Here is a 21,233-nt window from a genome sequence, read left to right as displayed (position 1 = left end):
TGTCGGACTAAAGCACAAATCCAACTAGACATGTTGCAAATATTAATGGCTTTAAAGGAAGCAACCTGGAAACCTTTATATATATTATTATTATTATTACGCAAGCAAAATGAGAGTTGAGTTGAGGATAAGGCTACTAAAAGACACTTCGACCGAAGTCGAGAGTTTTCACGACGCGAGACAGACGTCTTCACGATACGTCTCCATGGGGGGCGGGGTCACACAGCAGGGCGGGATGGAGGAGAATAATACCGTAATCTGAGAGAGAGAGAGAGAGAGAGAGAGAGAGAGAGAGACCACATCTGGAGGAAAAAAAATAAAGAATCATCATTTCATGTCCTCCACCCTCTGTCTTATTCTCCTCCCTCTCCCTCCGTCTCTTTTTCAGATTGAGGAAGAAGCCGGGAGACCGTAGACAGGCGTCGTAAGCAAGCGATGCTCCTTTGAAATGTATTTATTTAGGAACGATTTATCGTAACTTGACATAATATTTCCCGACAATTGTATACGCTCTTACCTTAAACGAACAGTTTACGTTTTTTTAGCCTAAACAATTTCGCATTGTGCGTGAGTCCGAAATGGTCAACTGGATCCAGGAGTGTTTTTGATGAAGACATCTGGCGTTTTAATCTAAGCGTTAAACGGACAGCGCGCGCTCTTCAAGTCGTCTCAGCGGGTCACGTATTTCGGAATCCGACGGAACGTCATTATTGAGGTAAAACCGCCGGGCATGTCGCGTGCATCTGGACAGACACAAAATGTATCGGCACACCTCTAGAAAAACATTAGGGTTGTGTGTGTGTGTGTGTGTGTGTGTGTGTGTGTGTGTGTGTTATTTTGCTTAAGTTTTAACCAGACAGTCTGACCCAATTTCTTAAATAGATATTGAAGCCCAAATGGGTTTGATAAACAGACTCCGTCATAAACAGAGACCACCTGGTGTTATATAACTTATGACAATGATCATGTCAGGGCAGCTACAGGTGTGAATGGAGGACACCTGAGCTAGTGGGTGGGAGTCTATTTGTGTTCCAGATGCTGTAATATCATGTTACTTTGCATGGCTTTCGAGAATACTTGATTCTGATTGATCAGTTATTCCACGTCAAATATTTTTGTATAATGCCTTTTTCCCCCCAGTCTCCTACAAAGATATTCTAACTGTGCTAGTTTCACATTTCCCGTATTACTTATGTGGTCTCTTTCTTTTGCACATGTTAAAATATTTCATGTTTGTTCATGTTTTTATTTGGTAGGTGTGTAAAAAGTTGGCTAATTTACAGTCAGCAGTCCATTATTGTGAAATAAACCCCCTAAACATCATAAAAGACACTTTTTATTGCAGTCATGATGCGTTTTTTTTTTTTTTTTTTAATGTTGGGTAAACAAATATCCTATCCTGCCTTATTGTGATATCTTGTGGCTAATCAGAATAACTTTTCTTAACCACTTCACGCTATGCTATGCTTGGCTAAGCTGTTAACTAATTTGAAAGACATTTTTGTGATTACGAAAAGTATTACCTGTTCAACTGTCAGTGAGCGGGACACTTGCCGTGCTTTTATATTGCATTTTCCCCACTCACATTAGTAATCATCATAAATTAGAAAACAAAATTCATCCTGTGAAACCATTTTTGAAATTGAAAGTTGCGTTACCATGAAACGGTATTTAAAAGCTTTTAGCGGGCTACATTTTTGTGATATCAACTTCAAATTTGGAACACAACTTGGTTAGACATGGCTTTGAGTGTCTATACATTTTAGATTCCAAATTATTTAGTAAAAAATATATTTTATAAAATAAATATGATGTTTAGTTACGTACATTTGCTTTACAGCAAACTTAATCTTCTATAAATATTTACACAAGTTTTTACACTGTTGAAAAGGCGCGACAGTATGTAAAATTGAGGGCTAGTGGTTGAATTAGGTACTGCAATCCAAATTCAAAATACTAGAGAGGGTTGTTTTCCCTGCCCCCTCCTCCTCCTCAGATTCAATGCTCATGCGGGTTGCCAGATTGAGAACACACAACAGGAGTGAGTGCAATTGGCAATGAAGGCGACAAGCTTTACACTGTAAGTTGATGAGTTGATATATCTGCATTTTAATCAGCCTCTGGTCATAAAGCTTTTTAGATGGATGTCAGTGCTTTTTAGGTCGGGTAGAAATCTTTGATCTCTGACCCAGTTTGTTTTCTGGCTTCCATGGCTACAATACGCTGTTTTCTGCTAACTGGCAACCTGGAGTGTCTAAATACTTTTGGGTAAATTGGCAGTGGGCGGGATCACAAAGTCCAAAACAAAACCAGACATTTTGACACCAAACAAACATTTCAAAAGTAGAATAACTGGCTGTAGCATTGGTTTTCAGAGAAACAAAGAAGTGAACTAAGCATGTTTCCTAAATCTCTGCAAAACATATTATGATATTTTTGTGCTTAAGAACAGTCAAAATAATTACATACAACACCTTTAACAGGTTTATTTTTCTCAAATGAAAATGAGGATGCGAGATATAGATGTACACTCCGTTCAATAGATCATACTGTTTGAAGGTCCTATATCATAGGCCCTATCTAATTTTCGCAAGCCATATTTTTACTAGAGTTTTTATACTGTATATAAATACGCATAATTCGCAAACTAGTTTATATGGCGTCTACCCTTTCTAAGGTCCGTTAACTTTTGCATATATCGCAGATGTACGGAAATATTCAAGATTGGAAGCTATCAAATGTGCGTCAGAAGAATCGGTTATTGGAAAACCCATACTGATGATTGCTAATCCGAATATTTGGGTGTTTGCTGAGTCCAGCTCAGTGTCTATGACTATGGTGGTTATGGCAGTACTTTGGGAGGTTCTCGGTGCAACGCCAAGCCCAGTCCTGATGCAACAAACTGCAACATTAACAGAGAGTCTAAGGAATGGAATGAGAGACAGATTGTGGCTGAATGTGTGTGGCTGGGGAGTATGTGCATGAATGTTTCAGTGGGTCGTGAGACATTGTTCACTGTGATTTTTCACGGATGTGTTCTTAATACTTCTGTTGTGACTTACAATGTGGTTTTTTCACTTGCATTGAGGTTCGTTGGGTTCAGCGGAGAGAATGGGTGAGGAAAGCAGAAAGGAGAGATGAAACCGCACATACTTGTCTTGTGAAACGCCAACCACCAATGGCTGCTTCTGAAATTCTTTGTCTCCAGTAGTTCCTCATGACATTGTCCTAAACTTTACCTATACAAGAACGCTTTGTACACTCACGGTATTGAGCAATATATGTTCATTTCCAAAAGAAACACAGAGAATTCATTCCTGAGCTCCCTCCCTCCCTTTTCTCTTCATCAACCCTTATGTCTCATTCTATTTTCTCAATCTCTCTCCCCCCTTTGGCTTGAGTTTGAGGTTGGACAGAGTTCCTGGAGGCCTTTACGAATCATGAGCAATCCAAGGGGAGGAGGAAAGGCATGGAAAATCAGAGCGAGCAAGAGAAAGAGAGAAATATGAGAGCGCGAGAGGAGAGAAAATTATGTCTGAAGAATTTCGAATTGCACTTAATCCACACCGTCCATCTGATTCTCCGCCGCGTCGTTCTCCCAGACTTCCTCTCTGCTCCGTGTCGCTGGAGAAACTGCGCACGATTGCCGCGCTCGGCCCGCAGCTGCTTCTTGTTATTGTTTATGAGCTTGGCTCTCTCTTTGCATTTCTAGTGTACACTTAAAAGCGCAGTGGAAACAAATTGAGTGAATCTGCTGTGGCCAGAGGAATGTGTGTGTTTGTGTGTGTGTCTGGATGACAGACTATACGGAGAGAGAGAAGGAGAGAAGGAGGAATGGGAATTTTAGAGGAGGGGAGGCTATGTTGACCTTGTCCTGTTGCCAGACGCAGGGGGTGGAGAGTGAAGAAGGAGTGATGAAGAAAAAGAGAGAGAGAGAGGGAGCGATGTGGTGCACATTGCCTTCTGTAGGATGTTGTTGTTTCTTCCTCATCAGTGATTCATTATTAAGCTGTGTTTTGCTCTCCACCCTCATCCTGTTATGGATGAATGGCAGAGAGTGTTTTTTTTTTAATCACGGGTCTTCAGCATAATCAGCTCAGTCTGTTTCTTCGGCTACACTGTAAAATATTATATGATCAATGAGTTATGACAACATATGTTTTTACATTGCTTTAACTCATTAAAATAAGTTAACTTCTTATACAAGTTATACAAGATTCAACACATTTTTTAAAGTCAGTTTAATGTAATTTAAGTTGAAATGACTTAAACCTCCAAGTTGATTGTACTTAATTTAAGGCAGCAACTTTTTTTTTCAGATGCGCTCATAATATCAAGCTACTGTATATCGATATAAACGGTATTGTCGCATCATGTGTCGTTTATAAAAATACGTCGATATATCGCACAAACTTGATATACCACCCAGCCCTAATATATATACATCGTATTTGGGGCACTAGCACTCCATTCTCATTATTTCTTTTTCTGTCTCTCTTCCTCATGCCAGACTCTGAGATTGCAAGCTAAATAATGGGATTGCATCACTGAGATTTGGAAGGAGGGAGTGAAAAAGAGAAGTAGGAAAGGAATGATCACCCACTGCTTTTCAGTGTAAGTCAACCAAAGGAGTGAAAGGGCCAGAGTGAGAAACAGAGAACAAGAAAGAGAGACCTTGAGCTTGTCTGTCTGGAGATTACAATCATAAACGTCGATTTTTAAAATACATTTCTGGGTGGTATTTCACGCCAAAATAAAAAGAATAAATAATAATATAAATAAATCTTTCGAATTTATGCGCATCTTTGCGTTTCCATCAAGTGTTTTTAATGCGATATCCCAAAATGTGCATAAAAATGGGTGGATCGAAACAGGGCTATTGAAAGGCAGCTTCCCATTTTTAAAACCTGTTGAATGTTACCAGCAGGTCGACATTCAGAATTGTTGCGTGCAATATTTGTGTGGTGTTTGTCCTGTATGTCTCAGTGTTAGTGTATATATAAAGCTCAGAAAGTAAGGGTGGAGCTCGAGGAAGAAGTTGAAAACAAACCCCCATGCCAGCGACTGAGAACGAGCGAGGGAGGAGACTAGGGGAAGTGTTCGGGAATCAAAGCTTTTGCAATACTGTGTAATATCACAGAGAGAGAGCAAATCAGAGGAATGAGGAAAAGAAAGCATGCAGAAGTACATGAAAACCAGAAGTGTTTGCAGGAAGATCGACATTTCAACAGTGTTCTCTGCAAGAAGAAGGCAACTTTGGGCAATGATGAATGTGGGGGTGTTTTAAAGGTGCTGTATTTCCCCATTCCTGTGCAAGTGAAGAAAGTAATTACATGGTTAGATGAATATTTATGTAATGCACATCAAGGCAGGAGAGAAGTCATTCAGCGGGTCCAAAAACTTGAGATCTTTTACTTACACATGGAAATAAACAATAGAAAGTCCCTTTTTCACTTCCCATATAAATTGTTAATGTATTTTATAATAAAAAAAAATACCTAGAGATGCACAATGAATATACACTCACCTAAAGGATTATTAGGAACACCATACTAATACTGTGTTTGACCCCCTTTCGCCTTCAGAACTGCCTTAATTCTACGTGGCATTGATTCAACAAGGTGCTGAAAGCATTCTTTAGAAATGTTGGCCCATATTGATAGGATAGCATCTTGCAGTTGATGGAGATTTGTGGGATGCACATCCAGGGCACGAAGCTCCCGTTCCACCACATCCCAAAGATGCTCTATTGGGTTGAGATCTGGTGACTGTGGGGGCCATTTTAGTACAGTGAACTAATTGTCATGTTCAAGAAACCAAATTGAAATGATTCGAGCTTTGTGACATGGTGCATTATCCTGCTGGAAGTAGCCATCAGAGGATGGGTACATGGTGGTCATAAAGGGATGGACATGGTCAGAAACAATGCTCAGGTAGGCAGTGGCATTTAAACGATGCCCAATTGGCACTAAGGGGCCTAAAGTGTGCCAAGAAAACATCCCCCACACCATTACACCACCACCACCAGCCTGCACAGTGGTAACAAGGCATGATGGATCCATGTTCTCATTCTGTTTACGCCAAATTCTGACTCTACCATCTGAATGTCTCAACAGAAATCGAGACTCATCAGACCAGGCAACATTTTTCCAGTCTTCAACTGTCCAATTTTGGTGAGCTTGTGCAAATTGTAGCCTCTTTTTCTTATTTGTAGTGGAGATGAGTGGTACCCGGTGGGGTCTTCTGCTGTTGTAGCCCATCCGCCTCAAGGTTGTGCGTGTTGTGGCTTCACAAATGCTTTGCTGCATACCTCGGTTGTAACGAGTGGTTATTTCAGTCAAAGTTGCTCTTCTATCAGCTTGAATCAGTCGGCCCATTCTCCTCTGACCTCTAGCATCAACAAGGCATTTTCGCCCACAGGACTGCCGCATACTGGATGTTTTTCCCTTTTCACACCATTCTTTGTAAACCCTAGAAATGGTTGTGCGTGAAAATCCCAGTAACTGAGCAGATTGTGAAATACTCAGACCGGCCCGTCTGGCACCAACAACCATGCCACGCTCAAAATTGCTTAAATCACCTTTCTTTCCCATTCTGACATTCAGTTTGGAGTTCAGGAGATTGTCTTGACCAGGACCGTACACCCCTAAATGCATTGAAGCAACTGCCATGTGATTGGTTGATTAGATAATTGCATTAATGAGAAATTGAACAGGTGTTCCTAATAATCCTTTAGGTGAGTGTATATACACATACATATATATATACACATACATATATATATATGTATATACTGTATGTATATTAAATCTGCATTTAAAAAGAGATTTGATTGAAGATTTGATTTACACAAAATAATACAGAATTCTAATAGCAACCATAACATGGAAATAATTACCAGCCAGAAATGTTATATCGGCACATTCCTACTTTAACTCGTGGTCTTAGACTATTGATTTAAGATTTATTTTATTTTATTTCATTTTATTTTTTAACTAGTGGTCTTTGACTTTTGGACCCCCTTGTACAAACACACACATACCCAATGGATGTGGAGCCAGAGGCCCACTCTTCATCAACTTTTCCTCTGCATCACAGAAAGAAACCGAGACTGGGGGGAAAAGAATGAAGGAAAGCAAAGAACTCAGATCTATATATCTCTGTAATGCGTTCTGCATGTTTTGACTGCAGTGTGGCTGCTGGTGTGATGAACTGCTTCTCTGTGTGTGTGTGTGTGTGTGTGTGTGTGTGTGTGTGTGTGTGTGTGTGTGTGTGTGTGTGTGTGTGTGCGCCTGACCTGTCTGGCAGAAAGAAATGTAAATGACTTACAGTTGCTGAAGTGGAGCTGCACGTGTGTGGGAGTGTGTCTGCGTGTGTGTGAGAGAGAGGGTATTTCCTTCTAAAAAACAAACTGCGAAATCACTGCTGTCTCACAGTGTCGGTGCCACTGTGAAGTCGGTAACATTATAATAATATGGTTTGGTTTTCTCAGGATCGAAGCCATGCTGTCGCTGGACGAGCCCCTGGACTTGAAGATTCTCTCTGGCCCTGACAGGACGCTCAGAACGTCCATCTGTGCCCCGCTGCACTTTTCTCGTGCGCGAATACCCCGGGCACTGCACAAGTCCACAAGCCCTGGTTAGTCAACCACACAAACCACTACATAACAAGACTATATAGATGAAGCTTCAAGCTAGGGGTGTGAATCCTTGTGAAGAGTAGACAGAGAATCGATTTGGTTCACAATTCACAGGTTTTCAATTCCATTCAATAACTATTTTTGCTAATTCAAAACGATTCGATTCTACGATTCAGGGGGTCAGAGAGTGGGGAGACAAAGAAAAAAAATTCAGTACATTGTTAGGACATGTTAGTTCTTAATGATGCTACATCTCTTTATTTCAATAGATTCCTGTCCCTCCATTGACACTCCATACAACTACCATTTTGAAACGTTAAAGTGAAAGAGATTGTAAAATGAATCCATATGAATTGAGCGGTTTAGTAAAAAATTTCTGAAGAGACTCGATTGCTTTACATGATGAACGGATTGAATTTAGACTTTTATCCACACAAAAAAGCCCTGTTGGTGGATCTGTCTCGAGACTCGGCAGCCCGACTGTTTGGGCGGATTAATAAAGCATTGTTGATTTGAATTTTGCTTCTAGGTCCTCTGTTGCAGAACCTGACAGGTCTAAAATCATGGGAGTTTATTAGGGGTGTAATGGTTCTAATTACTCACGGTTCGGTTTTTATCACTGTTTTAGGGGTCACGGTTTCGGTACGGTTCGGTATGTGCTATGTTCAGGGGTAAAAAGGACTACTGTCCACTATAAATAAAGACAATAAGAACAAATAATCTAAATACAATCAACAGCACAAATAAATACAATGGAGCAAAGATACAAATAAATTAAACAGTGCTTTTCAGGTTATTTAGGAATCTAATAGTACAGTTTTCAGTCCAGAAATTGAATAAAGTAATCAAATGTAAAACAACATGATTGCATATAATCTTCACTGTATCAATTAAAGAAAGATTAATCATTATTAAAGTTACAAAAGTTATTCAGTCAAGAGCAGTGTGTCTTTTGTTGTTTGGTTAACATTAAAAACACATACAGCAGGAATGTTAGGCTGCTGTCACTTTAAAATATAATGCACGGATCCAGCACACTGATACTGATGAACATGTGTTGACTTGCTCAAATGTTTACTTTCACATAAGACATAACCTACTATGTCTGCTAGGATACTCGCCAAGACTGGGCATGTTGACATAATTTTTGTGCGAATTTGTCCGTTCAATAGCAAAACTTGAAAGAACTCAATATTTGTGCGGCTTTCTGTGTTCGCGCTTTGGATGCTCGCACACACAAACCTTCTCACAGCGCACAAGTTCTCTTTCACTTCTTCTTGCGCTTGAATGTTTAAATTGGCAAGGCTTAAATGAGTTTGTTTAAACACAGATAGTGCTGTTTAGGTCTCACCTGCGCTCGCGCGCTATCAACACCCGGGTGATGACGGCGTAAATGACTGGTCATATAGAGCAAACGGCACTCGCATTGAACAAAGTTTAGGGGAAGCCAGAATGCGCATCCATCGACTAAAACATTTGCCAAACTCTGTCAGTTTTACGTGTTGTTCTGTTCAACAAAGCCTATTATAGATGTGTCGTCAGATTTAAGATGAACCGCGGTGCAAGTGCATTTATAGAGTTTGGAGAGTTTATAGTGCCATGCAGGGAAGCTCCATAAAAAAAAAAATCTCTCAAATCTCACACCTATTATCCACTTTCTGCATCCACTGTTCATGATTCAAAAATCTATGTTTCAAGATCGATCGATAATCAATCCATCGAGAAAATTCGATTATTGTTACACCCCTAGTCAGTACCTTGTTTAGGTCCTGAAAAAATTTGAAAGATTTTGCTTCAGTGATGAATAATTCAGTGACTCAATGGCTGCATCTGAAAACTGATAAATGCTGCCTTCGGAGGACGCATTGCAAGGTAGGAAGGGATCAAGGCACGTCTAAACCCAAAGTTAACTTCACTTCCTGTCTCCTGAGATCCCTTCATCTGATGGATTTTTGAAGGCAGCATACAGTAGATGTATCCTTCGCTGTCTTTGATTTCCCACAAACCTGTGTTTTCCATTCCGTGACAGTTGAGCTAGAAAATAAAGATAGATTGCGCCTGAAAGTTGTGGTTGGTGGTCAGTTTGTGTGTAAATGTACGTTTTTGGCCAATGTTTTCCACTTTTGATGTCATTTCTAGCTAGAAATTACTATTGTAGTAATTAAATATTTGCTTCGTTTTCTCCAAACCTCGCTCCATTTTTCTGTAGATCATTAAACTGCTACTGTTTCGTGAGGAACCTTCGTTCACAAACGCTGCCAGCAAAGTCATGTCAAGTCTGATAGGCCAGCTAGGCAACAAGTCACATGCCTACGTTTTCGGATGCAGCCGATTAGATAGTCTCTTGACCGCCAACTGGTTTAAAAATGTAACTGCAGAAAGAGCCTGTAACAAACTAACCTCCTCTATTCTTATCTCCAGATGCAGCTGATAAAGACATGTCAGACTCTTCATCATGCACAGCTGTGGATCTGAGTCTGTCTCCATCCTCCTCTCCCTCACCACCCTCTCCCATAGACAGCGGCTCCAGCTGGAGCCCCACAGCGCCTCTGCTGGCCTCAGTGAGTAACTTTCCCACAACTTTTTTTGTTTTGGAACAAAATTGCTAGGTGAACTAGCCTGGGAAAACCCAGATAAACTTCTGGCAAATTTAGATTTGCTTTGCAAGTAGTCTGGCAAAGAGCCCATTCAAGCCGATTTCTAATCCGTCCAAATCGAGGCACCAATCAGAAACGTTGGGGCGGGCTTTACACGATGACGATCGCTCTGATTGGTTTTAGGTCTATCCAGTTGCGCCCAGAGGCATTTGAGCGACGTCCGTTGGTGAAGCGCACCAACTTTTAAATGCATTATTGTATTCAAATTGCAAACACATGAGGACAGTCTCCATGAAAGACCCACTGGCAGATGAACGTGCTACTACATTTCTCTCCGAAATGGTAGGAAATTAAATTAGATTTAATAGAGGATTTTAACTGTGACAAGATGATTGACAGGGCAGTTTACGTGACGGGATGCACGCGACAGGTCCGTCCGATAAAGATGACGAAGTAGTATGTCCCAAAGCTTGCTTACTTTTTTGCTACACATTCAAAAGTAAATACCTCTTCTTCACAAAAAGAGTACATACTTTTATGGCATAGTGCAGGGTTTCTCAAACTCGGTCCTGGAGGGCCACTGTCCTGCACAGTTTAGCTCCAACCCTGATCAAACACACCTGAGCAAGCTAATCAATGTCTTCAGGATCACTAGAAACTCACAGCTAGATGTGTTTGATCAGGGTTGGAGCTAAACTGTGCAGGACAGTGGCCCTCCAGGACCGAGTTTGAGAAACCCTGGCGTAGTGTAACTTAGGCGAATTGGGACGCAGCATATGGCTTTACACGATGACGATCGCTCTGTTTGGTTTTAGGTCTATCCAATTGCGCCCAGAGTCATTTGAGTGATGTCCGTTGGTGACGCCCCTTTGGAAATGAGTTATTAATGAAGCTTTGCCAGACCATAACTCGGTTACTTCTGAGAATGGTCTGGTTTTAACCAGGATAGGTGAACAATACATGACTCTAAATCCTATATGCATGTTACTGGTGTTACCAGGGTCCAAAATGAACTCTTTTTTTTGCCTCAAATCAGTAAATGAATAAAACAAATTTGTCTTGTTTCCGCCAGATATAAACTCGCCACAGAATAAAACATTTTAAAAGATAATTGCGATACATTTGCGAGTTTACATCTCCCAATTCTGACTTTATTTCTCAGAACTGCGAGATAAAGCCAGAATTGCATGATATAAAGTCGCAACTGCATGAAATAAAGTCAGAATTGTGAGATATAAACTCGCAATTCTGAGGAAAAAAGTATTTTTTTCCTTAGAATTGGACTTTATAACACTTTATATAACTATAAAGAGATGCAAGATCCGAATTGTGAGTTTATTTCTCGCAATTCTGACTTTATTTCATGCAATTGCGACTTTATATCATGCAATTCTGGCTTTATCTCGCAGTTCTGAGAAATAAAGTCAGAATTGGGAGATGTAAACTCGCAAATGTATCGCAATTATCCTTTAAAATGTTTTATTCTGTGGCGGAAACAAGCTTCTAATGATTAAAATCACTGGGATGAATCAAAGTCTGTGGTGTAGACAACGTTTCTTCTGCGTTCTGCTGGAAGAATGACTGCCTTATGCACAGTCCCATAATTCAATTCACCTACACACTAATTCAGTTCAGTCCAGTCTCACACAGTATCCTGATCTGAACCCCTGATCGGAACATGTTCGGACTTGTCCGAGCATGAGGTGGTCTCCTACTCCTGAACCATGATGAGTCGGGCATGATTCAGAAATGAATTACTGACACATACGCTCTTCTACTCACAGGAATCCGAAAGTACCATGTATCACGAGGACAGCGCCTCTCCTCCTCCAGGTTTCCAGTTCTTTCTGCCCATTGGTGCAGAGGGTGCCCTGCGCCTGCCCTCCTCGATGCTGATTGGTCGGCACTCCCCTGAGCCCTCTAGTGACGAGCAGCTGGCCTGTCGCTGGCTGAAGGTGAGTGACAGAGAGCCTGTTTTACTGTTTTGATCCATGATCATGAGGTTGATGACTAAATAAATGTCATAAATGCCATAATCGGTTTCCAAGAGAAACACATTAACAAGGACAGTGCGAACGTATTATAAAACAGGAAATAATGGACATGAGTGACGTGAGTGAATGGACGTGGGTGATAAAATACAAAAAAATCCAATAGACTCAAGGGCCATTCACATCAAGAATGATAACTATAATAACTATAAAGTTTTAATTAAGCTGTACTTGCATGACTGAAAAAGTTTCCCGAGAGGCGTTTCAAAGATGGCCGCCGAGTGAAATGACTTGCCTTAAAGGGATTTTGGCAACCACCCACAATATCCTAGCATTGTTGATGCTAGTTTTGTATAGTACATTTCAAAGTAGAACTTGCTGTAGCATTGTTTTTTTCTGAGAAATGTGAACGTAGCATGTTTCCTAATTCTCTGCAACCATATTATGGTATTTTTGTGCTTTAGTACAGTAAAAAAAACAAAAAACAACATACAGCACCTTTAAATATTAAAAGCTATTCTCACATTATGTTCATTCTGTGCTCCTCATCTTCCTCTCTGCTCCTCCTGCGCTCTCTGTCTTTACTCTGTAGTGCCATCTGCTGTTCGAGAGCCTGCAGGATCTGGTGGACCATGTGAATGACTCGCATGTGAAACCGGAGAAGAATTCAGGATACTGCTGCCACTGGGAGGGCTGCGCGCGCAAGGGAAGAGGCTTTAATGCCAGGTCAGACAATATACGCGCATTCATGGGATTGAAGCATTATTTCTAAGCAAAATTAGGTGAGGTTTATGCTTAAAACAAGAAAAATAAAGTAGGTAAGAAAAAAAGAACTCAAGATATATTTCCATTTATGGTTTAGTTTTTCATAATCATATTTTTTTCATAATATATTCATATTCATATTCATTCTTTAAAAAAATAATTTTGGACAGTGTGTGTGTACAGTAGATGAGCACTAATCCTGGATCCATTTGTTTAATGCAGGTACAAGATGCTGATTCATATCCGGACTCATACCAATGAGAAACCTCATCACTGTCCTACCTGCCACAAGAGCTTTTCCCGCCTGGAAAACCTGAAAATACACACACGCTCACACACAGGTGAGATCCACGCATTTGCAAGAAGAACCAGTTTCTGTGTGTGAAACAACAAATATGCACACACAGATAATATGGTACACATTAGATATGTATATGTGAATCTCTCTCTCTCTCTCTCTCTCTCTCTCTCTCTCTCTCTATATATATATATATATATATACATATATAATCATTAGCTTACATTTAAATAAGATGTGCACAATATGGTTTCTACAATACTTAAATGTCAGTAGTGGATACCAATATTTTAAAATGTACATATTATTATATTAAACAAATAAAGCAATGGCAAGTTCACCCAAAAATGAAAATTACCCCATGATTTACTCACCCTGAAGCCATCCTAGGTGTATATGACTTTCTTCTTTCAGAAGAAGCATTATTACTTAAAGAACTATTTACTTAAAGGGATAGTTCACCCAAATGAAAATTAGCCCATGATGTCAGAAGAATGTCATATACACTTAGGATGGCTTCATGGTGAGCTAATTTTCATTTTTGGGTGAACTATCCCTTCAAGTAAATAATTATTCAAGTAAGAAGCCAAGCCTGTTAATCATATAAAGATAAATAAAGATAAAGTAGACTATACAAATTAAGTAAATGGTGCTTGATGTTTTTCAGGTATCTAACAGCAGCATCGAGTTTTCAAGAAAACATTCAGATATTGAAATTATAATACAAAAGCAATCAATGTTAAATAAAAGTACTTCAATTATTTTATTTAATAATTATTCTTATTAATAATAATATTAGTAAATCAAAATGATTTAATAATTAATTACAATGAAATCAATAATTATTGTATAAATATAATTATAAGTATTTTTATATTTGTAAATCTATTATGATTATAATTTTTTTTCATCTTTTTTATATTTATTATGTTATCAGACAATATTTTTAATAGGTGCACCAATATTTTAATCAGTGCTCTGCGTACCAATTTGAGTCTGTAGAATTAATTGTAGAATTAGATTTGTATTGTTCACGTTTTAAATACCAGAATACCAGTACTTTTGACACTCCAAAAAAACCTCTAACATTCAGACACATCACCATTTCCCCACACAAAATGACAGGTCTCTACAGGCCTGTGCCGTCTGGTTGTCCCTGACGGACCTCAGCTGTCTCGAACCCTGCATTCCTCCAGTACAAGCCTTTGATTATCTCTTGCTCTTCTGCCCTCTCAGGAGAGAAGCCGTACATCTGTCCTTACGAAGGCTGCAACAAGCGCTACTCGAACTCCAGCGACCGCTTCAAACACACGCGCACGCACTACGTGGACAAGCCCTACTGCTGTAAAATGGTGGGCTGTCTGAAGCGCTACACCGACCCCAGTTCTCTCCGAAAACACATCAAGGCACACGGCCACGCTGTAGTGCAGGAACGCGCCACTTCTCCCAGAATCAACAGGCTGGAATCGGATGGCGCGTCATCGGTTGATGGCCGACGTATGGATCGATCTTACCCAGGGGCGGCTCATTTCATCTTGCCAGGTGCGGCGACCACCTTATTTGGAGCTCACACCTTTACCAGGCCCCTTGGGGGTCACCCCTTGGATCTGTCCAGGCTCGGCCCGCTTTTAGGAGCAGGGCATGTGCTGTACCCCAGCTCCGGTGCTCTTGGGCTCGGGAAGGTGCCTATCTTACACCCCTTGTTGTTGCCGCCATTCGGACTCAGTGGAGGACAGTCTGAAAGAGGGGTTGAGGAAGAGGAGGATGCTGATGATGATGAAGATGAAGGCAGGATGGGAGCAGGACTGGGCCCTCACTCATGGGTCGTGATACCTCCGGGAATGCTGTTCTTGAAACAGATGGCGACCACGTAAAGAGAGTCATATTGCCTTGTTCACACTGCACACAAATCTGATTTGGATTTCACACCTGATCAAACTGAACGAAAGCAGATCCGTTACATCTCGTCTCGAATGAGGCTACAAAAAAACTGCTTGGAAATATGATCTAACTTTTCTAACTAATTGTTCACGAATGTGATGTGAATCCGGTTTGTTTGTTTTCTGTTCACACTGCAAAAACAAAACTGGTTTGTGTCAGATCCGCTCAAAATGCTTCTTTTGTTTCTGAACAAGGCCTTACGGGCTGTTTACACTGAGGACAATAACGATAACTATAAAAGGTTTTAATAATTGTCTAACTCTGTGAGAGTATCGCAGTCCACACCGCAACTATAACGATAACGACACCGATGAACAATGATATTGGAATCACTTTGATAAATTCTAAAAACATTGACAGCCAATCAGAATCCATCCTGCTTTAAAGAGCTGGAGCATTTAAAGCTACAGATAACAAAACGCTTATAATAAACAATGTTATCTTTATTTGGTGTGGACACTGTTATAGTTATCGTTAAAGTGATCTTTATAGTACACTTCTTAGATGAAACCGATTCAGTCAATCGTACACACAATATTTGGATTAGTCATTAAGGTGCTGCCTTAGAGTTTACATACAGAGTTATTACACAATATTATGTGGCAACATTCAAATATACATTTTTCAGTACTTGTTGACACAGTAATATTCATGCATCATCTGTGCACGTTATAAATCATTATGTCATCAAAGACGTCAGAATGGATGTAATGTGATGTCTGACGAGAAACGAGCTTCCTAACTCATAATTATACTGTGTTGACTCACAGTGGCCAAACAAAGTGAACAGGATGTGAATATAAAAAGCATACGTTACGACGCTGTGAGCTAACAAAGCAGTTCGTACTAAACCATTCGCTTTTTTTTCCACAACTAGGACAACGAGTAGGCCGGATATGTTCAATTAAAAAGTACATTACATGGAAAAATAAAACCCTAAAATCAGTCAAGTTCATTTAGGCATCGCAGCATTTTAATGTACAGCATGAAAAATAAACATTCCTCACTCATTCTTACTTTTAAAAGTGTTATTAAATTAATAGCGTTGTTAACGTTCAATAAAGACAGAGATAATCTAAACTGAAAAATTAGGGTGAAATGTGATATGATAATTCAAATCAAATAAAAATCTCTTATAACTGGGATGCTCCCTATTGTAGTGTGTATCAAACCAACTAGTTAAAAGAACAACTAGTCTCTCTGGACCAATTCGGGACATATATGAAAAGTAACTTTTGAATGATTTTGTCAAGCAAAATTTGTGATTGCTATAAGTAATCATCAGCTTTTATTTTTCATTATTAGCCATTTAATGGTGCAACTGTGTTTATGTTTTGTACGTTTTCGAAGACGAGACATTGACTGTGTCAAAACTGTGTCATATGATGACATGAGTCCACTTGGATTCCACTATTTTTTATCCATTATTAAGTTCTGTGGCTAGCGGATTACTAAACCTTTATGCATGGCTGACCTTTCTCACTTAGACGGCGCCTGGTTTTGCACCAGGAATCCCATATGTAATGATGATGTATCGCTCTGATTTGATATCTGCCATGCACAATGGATAAATGCTAAGACTATGGCCTGTCAAGGCCAGCGCAAGTATTTTAATGAAATGTATTTGCACAGGATATTTTATTGATCATATTTTTACCAGTACCAAGTGCCTTCTATTGTAAGGTCGTTATTGACGAAATACAATGTATTAAATACATTTGGATGTATATTGTGGGTGTATTTTACCAGATTTAGTTCAATAGTCTTCTATCGTAAATGTTTTCTTGACGTTGAGGCTAATGTCTCATGAAGTCTTTCCATACAACAGGACGTCTGTCAATGTGACCGGAATGAGATTTTGAAATCGAGGACTATGACGTAAAAGTCTAATAAAGAGTGCAATGACCAAAGTGTGTACAGTGTTGTTTTATCTAAAGGGGATTAAAGGCTTTTACGTGTATTGTCAAAGGGTAAATATTTGGTTAGTTTAATGCGAGGTAAATACATATAGTCAGCGGAGGCATATTTTGCTTTATTTGTATTACAAATGGAAAGGAAGTGCTTTGCATTAACTATGTATGGAAAATGTGTGGTCTATTTGAAAATAACCATAAAACACTGTCCCACTAGCCCAACCCCCTTCCTCAGTGAACACCTGTATGAGATGGGAGGGGGTGGTGCCACCTGTAATTCTAAGGCAGCTTTAACTCTCAGGTTTTCAGTTAAATGGGCCATTGATTGCCTTGAAACCAGATGCACACACACCAAGACATGGAGGTGAAACTCTTCAAAGGATATGGCTGGAAGAGGTGAGCTCTTGCATTTGTCTTTCGTTTTAAAGCATGAACTTGTGTCTGTTAAATTGATATTGTGGGCAGTTTGTGGTCGTCTAGTATTTTAATAATGCACTAGTTTGGTAATTTTGGTAATGACAAATATGCTAAATTGAAGAAAACTCCTACACTTATTCAGGGACAGCTTTCAGGATCCGTAAGAAAAAAAGAAGTACTTTGTTTAGAAAATTAATTTAGAAATTTAGAAACATTTGAATCTGGGAGGGAAGTAAAAGACCACATAAAAATTCAAGTTCTTGCTGCTCCTGTAGATGCTTAAGAGACCGGGGATGGTTGTAACATGGGGAGAGTTGTAACACTATCAATTCCACCAATTAGGGATAAGATTTGAGTATGTGATCACTTCAGTATTTTCATCACTTTAAATTATATTAAAGTAGTGGAGGATCTTTCCGAATTTTAGATAAGACCCGCCCTCTCCACTTTTTGAATAAGTTTGATTGATTCACCAGAATGATTGACAATTAGGAGGACCAATAGTATAGGTGATCCACCCGGAAGTAAAAAATCCTCCGCTATACCTTTAAATAGTAGTTTCTTGAGCATAATGTGATGCATTTCCCCCCTGCTAATTTCAAACCACTTTGTTAATACAGCTAGCTAAACATTGGCTAACAGGGGTGGGTGGGTTGTAACACTTATTTAAAAAGAGTTACAACCATCCCCTTACTAAGAATATTGCTAATATTGTAGTGATGTAACACTACACTTCTGTGTGTTCTGTGCACACAGAACCCAGCAAACACAGAACGTTGGCACAATGTACCCAAACTTCTAACAACTTTTTAACAACATGGCCAAAAGGTTGCTAACTACGTTGTGTGGTGAAGGTTGTTGCAGCGTTGTCACAATGTTGACATTGAGCCATTAAGCCAATCTGTTCAAGTTTGATATTGACTCTTTAATTGTCTGTTCATTCATTCAAATCTCCTCACTCTTGTTGTGCCAATATGTTTCTGATAAAATTATAAGCCTAAATTATATCAATGGAATGTAGCCTACTTCATTTAATACCTTTACTGTTTTTTGTCTCTCTTAGATGCAGTTTGGCTCAGGATAGAGGTCCACACAGGTGCCACATTAAAAAAGGATTCATTCTGCTGCTCACATTGACATTCTTATTGTCTGCCATCATTGCCTTGTCTGATTTCTCTCTCAAGACCACTGTGCCTCCTGGCACCTTGTATAAAAACGTGGTAAATCAGATACGCTCCTATTACGTGGCTATTGAGTTCCCTTCTCGCCGTGATAATCAAACAATATTTTTAGCATCTACGCCTGCACCCAATGCTCATCAACAAGTCCAACAAAGAGCTACACAAATTTCTACACAAACCACAGACATTTCAGTGCATCATCATATAGCTCATCCAAGCAACTATCAGTTCATTCTGGATGAACCTGATAAATGTCAGCAGAATCCGTTCCTGGTCTTGATGGTCCCTGTGGCGCCCCATCAGGTAGAAGCTCGTAACGCCATCCGGAGCACGTGGGGGAATGAGAGCACAGTCCAGGGAAAAGCAGTGATGACTCTGTTCTTGGTGGGTTTGACTGGAGGATCCGACTCTGAAAAAGCTCAACAGCAACTGGAGGAAGAGAGCCGACAACACAGAGACATACTGCAGAGCAACTTTGTGGACTCGTACTTCAACCTGACCATAAAGACGATGGTGATCATGGACTGGTTGGCCACTCGTTGCCCTCAAGCCAATTTCAGTATGAAGGTCGATTCTGACATGTACTTAAATCTGGAAAACCTGATGACTCTCCTATTGGCACCCAACACACCCAGACAGAACTACATCACTGGAGTGGTGATGCGAAACCGGTCCGTTATCAGAAACAAAAACTCAAAATGGTACGTGTCAGAGGAGCTGTACCCCGAACCGAAATACCCCACTTACCTGCTGGGAATGGGATATGTTTTCTCCAATGACCTGCCAGAAAAAATAGTTGAGGCTTCCAAGGAAATAAAGGCCTTTAACATTGAAGATGCATATGTGGGCGCTTGTGTGAAACATTTGGGCATTGCACCCTCATCCCCCCCAGACCCTTCACAGTTTAGAATCTATATGGGACAATATAATCGAGAGGATTTTCTCAGGGTCATTACAACAATCCTGGGATCCCCACAGCAACTAATAGACATCTGGAAGGACGTAAAGAGGCCCACATAAGAGGGACCAAATTTGAGTGTTTAGTGGTTGCCTAAATTTGATTTACATAAGACGCAATACATAATTTTTTTCAGGATATTTTTTGAAACATTTGTTTCAGACACAATCAGTGAACTCAAAAAAAAAAATGTTTTAAACGACTACTTGAATGTAAAGGTCATTAAGTAAATAGTTATTTATAAATGTATATTTTAACTTATTTTGTCTTTTAGATTATTTCTTTCTAGATTGTCTAATATGTCTAATAAATATTATATATAATATTTATAAAGTGTATGTATATGTCTGTGTGTGTGTGTGTGTGTGTGTGTGTGTGTGTGTGTGTGTGTGTGTGTGTGTGTGTGTGTGTGTGTGTGCATGTGTATAGAGTAATAATTGAAAATAAGTTAAATTTGAGAATCTTTTATATGTTGCATATAAAATAATACTCAACTTTGTCATGGTATTCAGGTACCAAATTGTGTGGTTACACTTTATTTTAAGGTGTCATTGTTACAGTGTAATTATACATTCAAGTACTGAGTAATATTCATTAACTACATGTACTTACTATAGGGTTAGGGTAGGATTAGGATTTGGTTGAGGGTTAGTTGCATGTAATTATGCATAATTTACTGTTATTACTATGGTAAGTACATGTAACATATGTAACAAAGACACTGTAAAATAAAGTGTTATCAATTGTGTTTAATGTTCATACTTGTAACAGAGGCTGTCATTCCTATTTTAACCCTTTATAGGGCAAGTAACTATATTTAGTCACTTCTGCACACATTCAAAATGCCCCCCCCCCCCCCCCCCCCCCTGCCTCCGTTTGGAGTGCTAGAGTCATGTAGTTTGCTCTCAGCCAATCAGGGGAGATCAAGCTATCTGACAGATATTGACATCAAGGCATCTGACCAATCAGCAGTGGCCTGGCGCACCTCAAACACAGCCATCTTGCAGAAATCAAAAATATAGCTTTTTTGAACCTGGCTTCTCCCACAGTTATAGTAATAACATCATAACTAAACATGGTAAGTTGATGTAACTCACAAATTATTTGGTTGAATAGTTGTGTTAAAGATTAGGATTGCTGTTATTTGCATAGCATTTGTAAAAATTAGCTTAATGATTGGCTGAAAACTAAATGCACCATATTTGATCATATGCCCCGTTTACCTAAGTCGAGGAAGTGTCCATTTTTAGACATATGCCTTATGAATGTATGTTTTTTTTTAATTATAGTTAAATGGCATACATGGGTGCTTATTGTTCGTGTGAGGCCTAGTACTGTGTGAATTGATTTTAATTACTGAATATTGGTTTGTGATAAAACGCAATTATGAGCAAATATAAGCTCATGACCATAGGTGAGAGTAGGAACGGAAAATCGGCCGGAAAATCGAGAGCTTCGCTTGGCAGCTCCTTCTTCACCACGACAGACCGGTACATACTGCATTACTGCAGAAGCTGCACCAATCCGTCTTCA

General features: G+C 39.6%; 2 protein-coding genes across 2 annotated transcripts; both read left to right on the top strand.

The window, feature by feature from the left end:
- Nucleotides 1-260: 260 nt before the first annotated feature.
- Nucleotides 261-17,138, top strand: glis2a (GLIS family zinc finger 2a). The gene is made up of 7 exons (XM_084416621.1): nt 261-715; nt 7,493-7,638; nt 10,061-10,200; nt 12,021-12,191; nt 12,820-12,953; nt 13,215-13,333; nt 14,527-17,138. Exons 2-7 carry the CDS (start codon nt 7,503-7,505, stop codon nt 15,162-15,164), a joined length of 1,338 nt encoding a protein of 445 aa, XP_084272747.1. The 5' UTR covers nt 261-715; nt 7,493-7,502; the 3' UTR covers nt 15,165-17,138.
- Nucleotides 17,139-17,500: 362 nt separating this feature from the next.
- b3galt10.1 (beta-1,3-galactosyltransferase 10, tandem duplicate 1) lies at nt 17,501-19,873 on the top strand. The gene is made up of 2 exons (XM_084416622.1): nt 17,501-17,540; nt 18,625-19,873. The coding sequence occupies exons 1-2, from the start codon at nt 17,503-17,505 to the stop codon at nt 19,760-19,762; spliced, it is 1,176 nt and encodes a 391-aa protein (XP_084272748.1). The 5' UTR covers nt 17,501-17,502; the 3' UTR covers nt 19,763-19,873.
- The last annotated feature ends 1,360 nt before the right edge of the window (nt 19,874-21,233 follow it).

Source organism: Rutilus rutilus, assembly GCF_951802725.1.
Source record: "Rutilus rutilus genome assembly, chromosome: 8".
Classification (NCBI taxonomy): domain Eukaryota; kingdom Metazoa; phylum Chordata; class Actinopteri; order Cypriniformes; family Leuciscidae; genus Rutilus; species Rutilus rutilus.
This window is presented reverse-complemented; position numbering and strand designations above follow the sequence as displayed.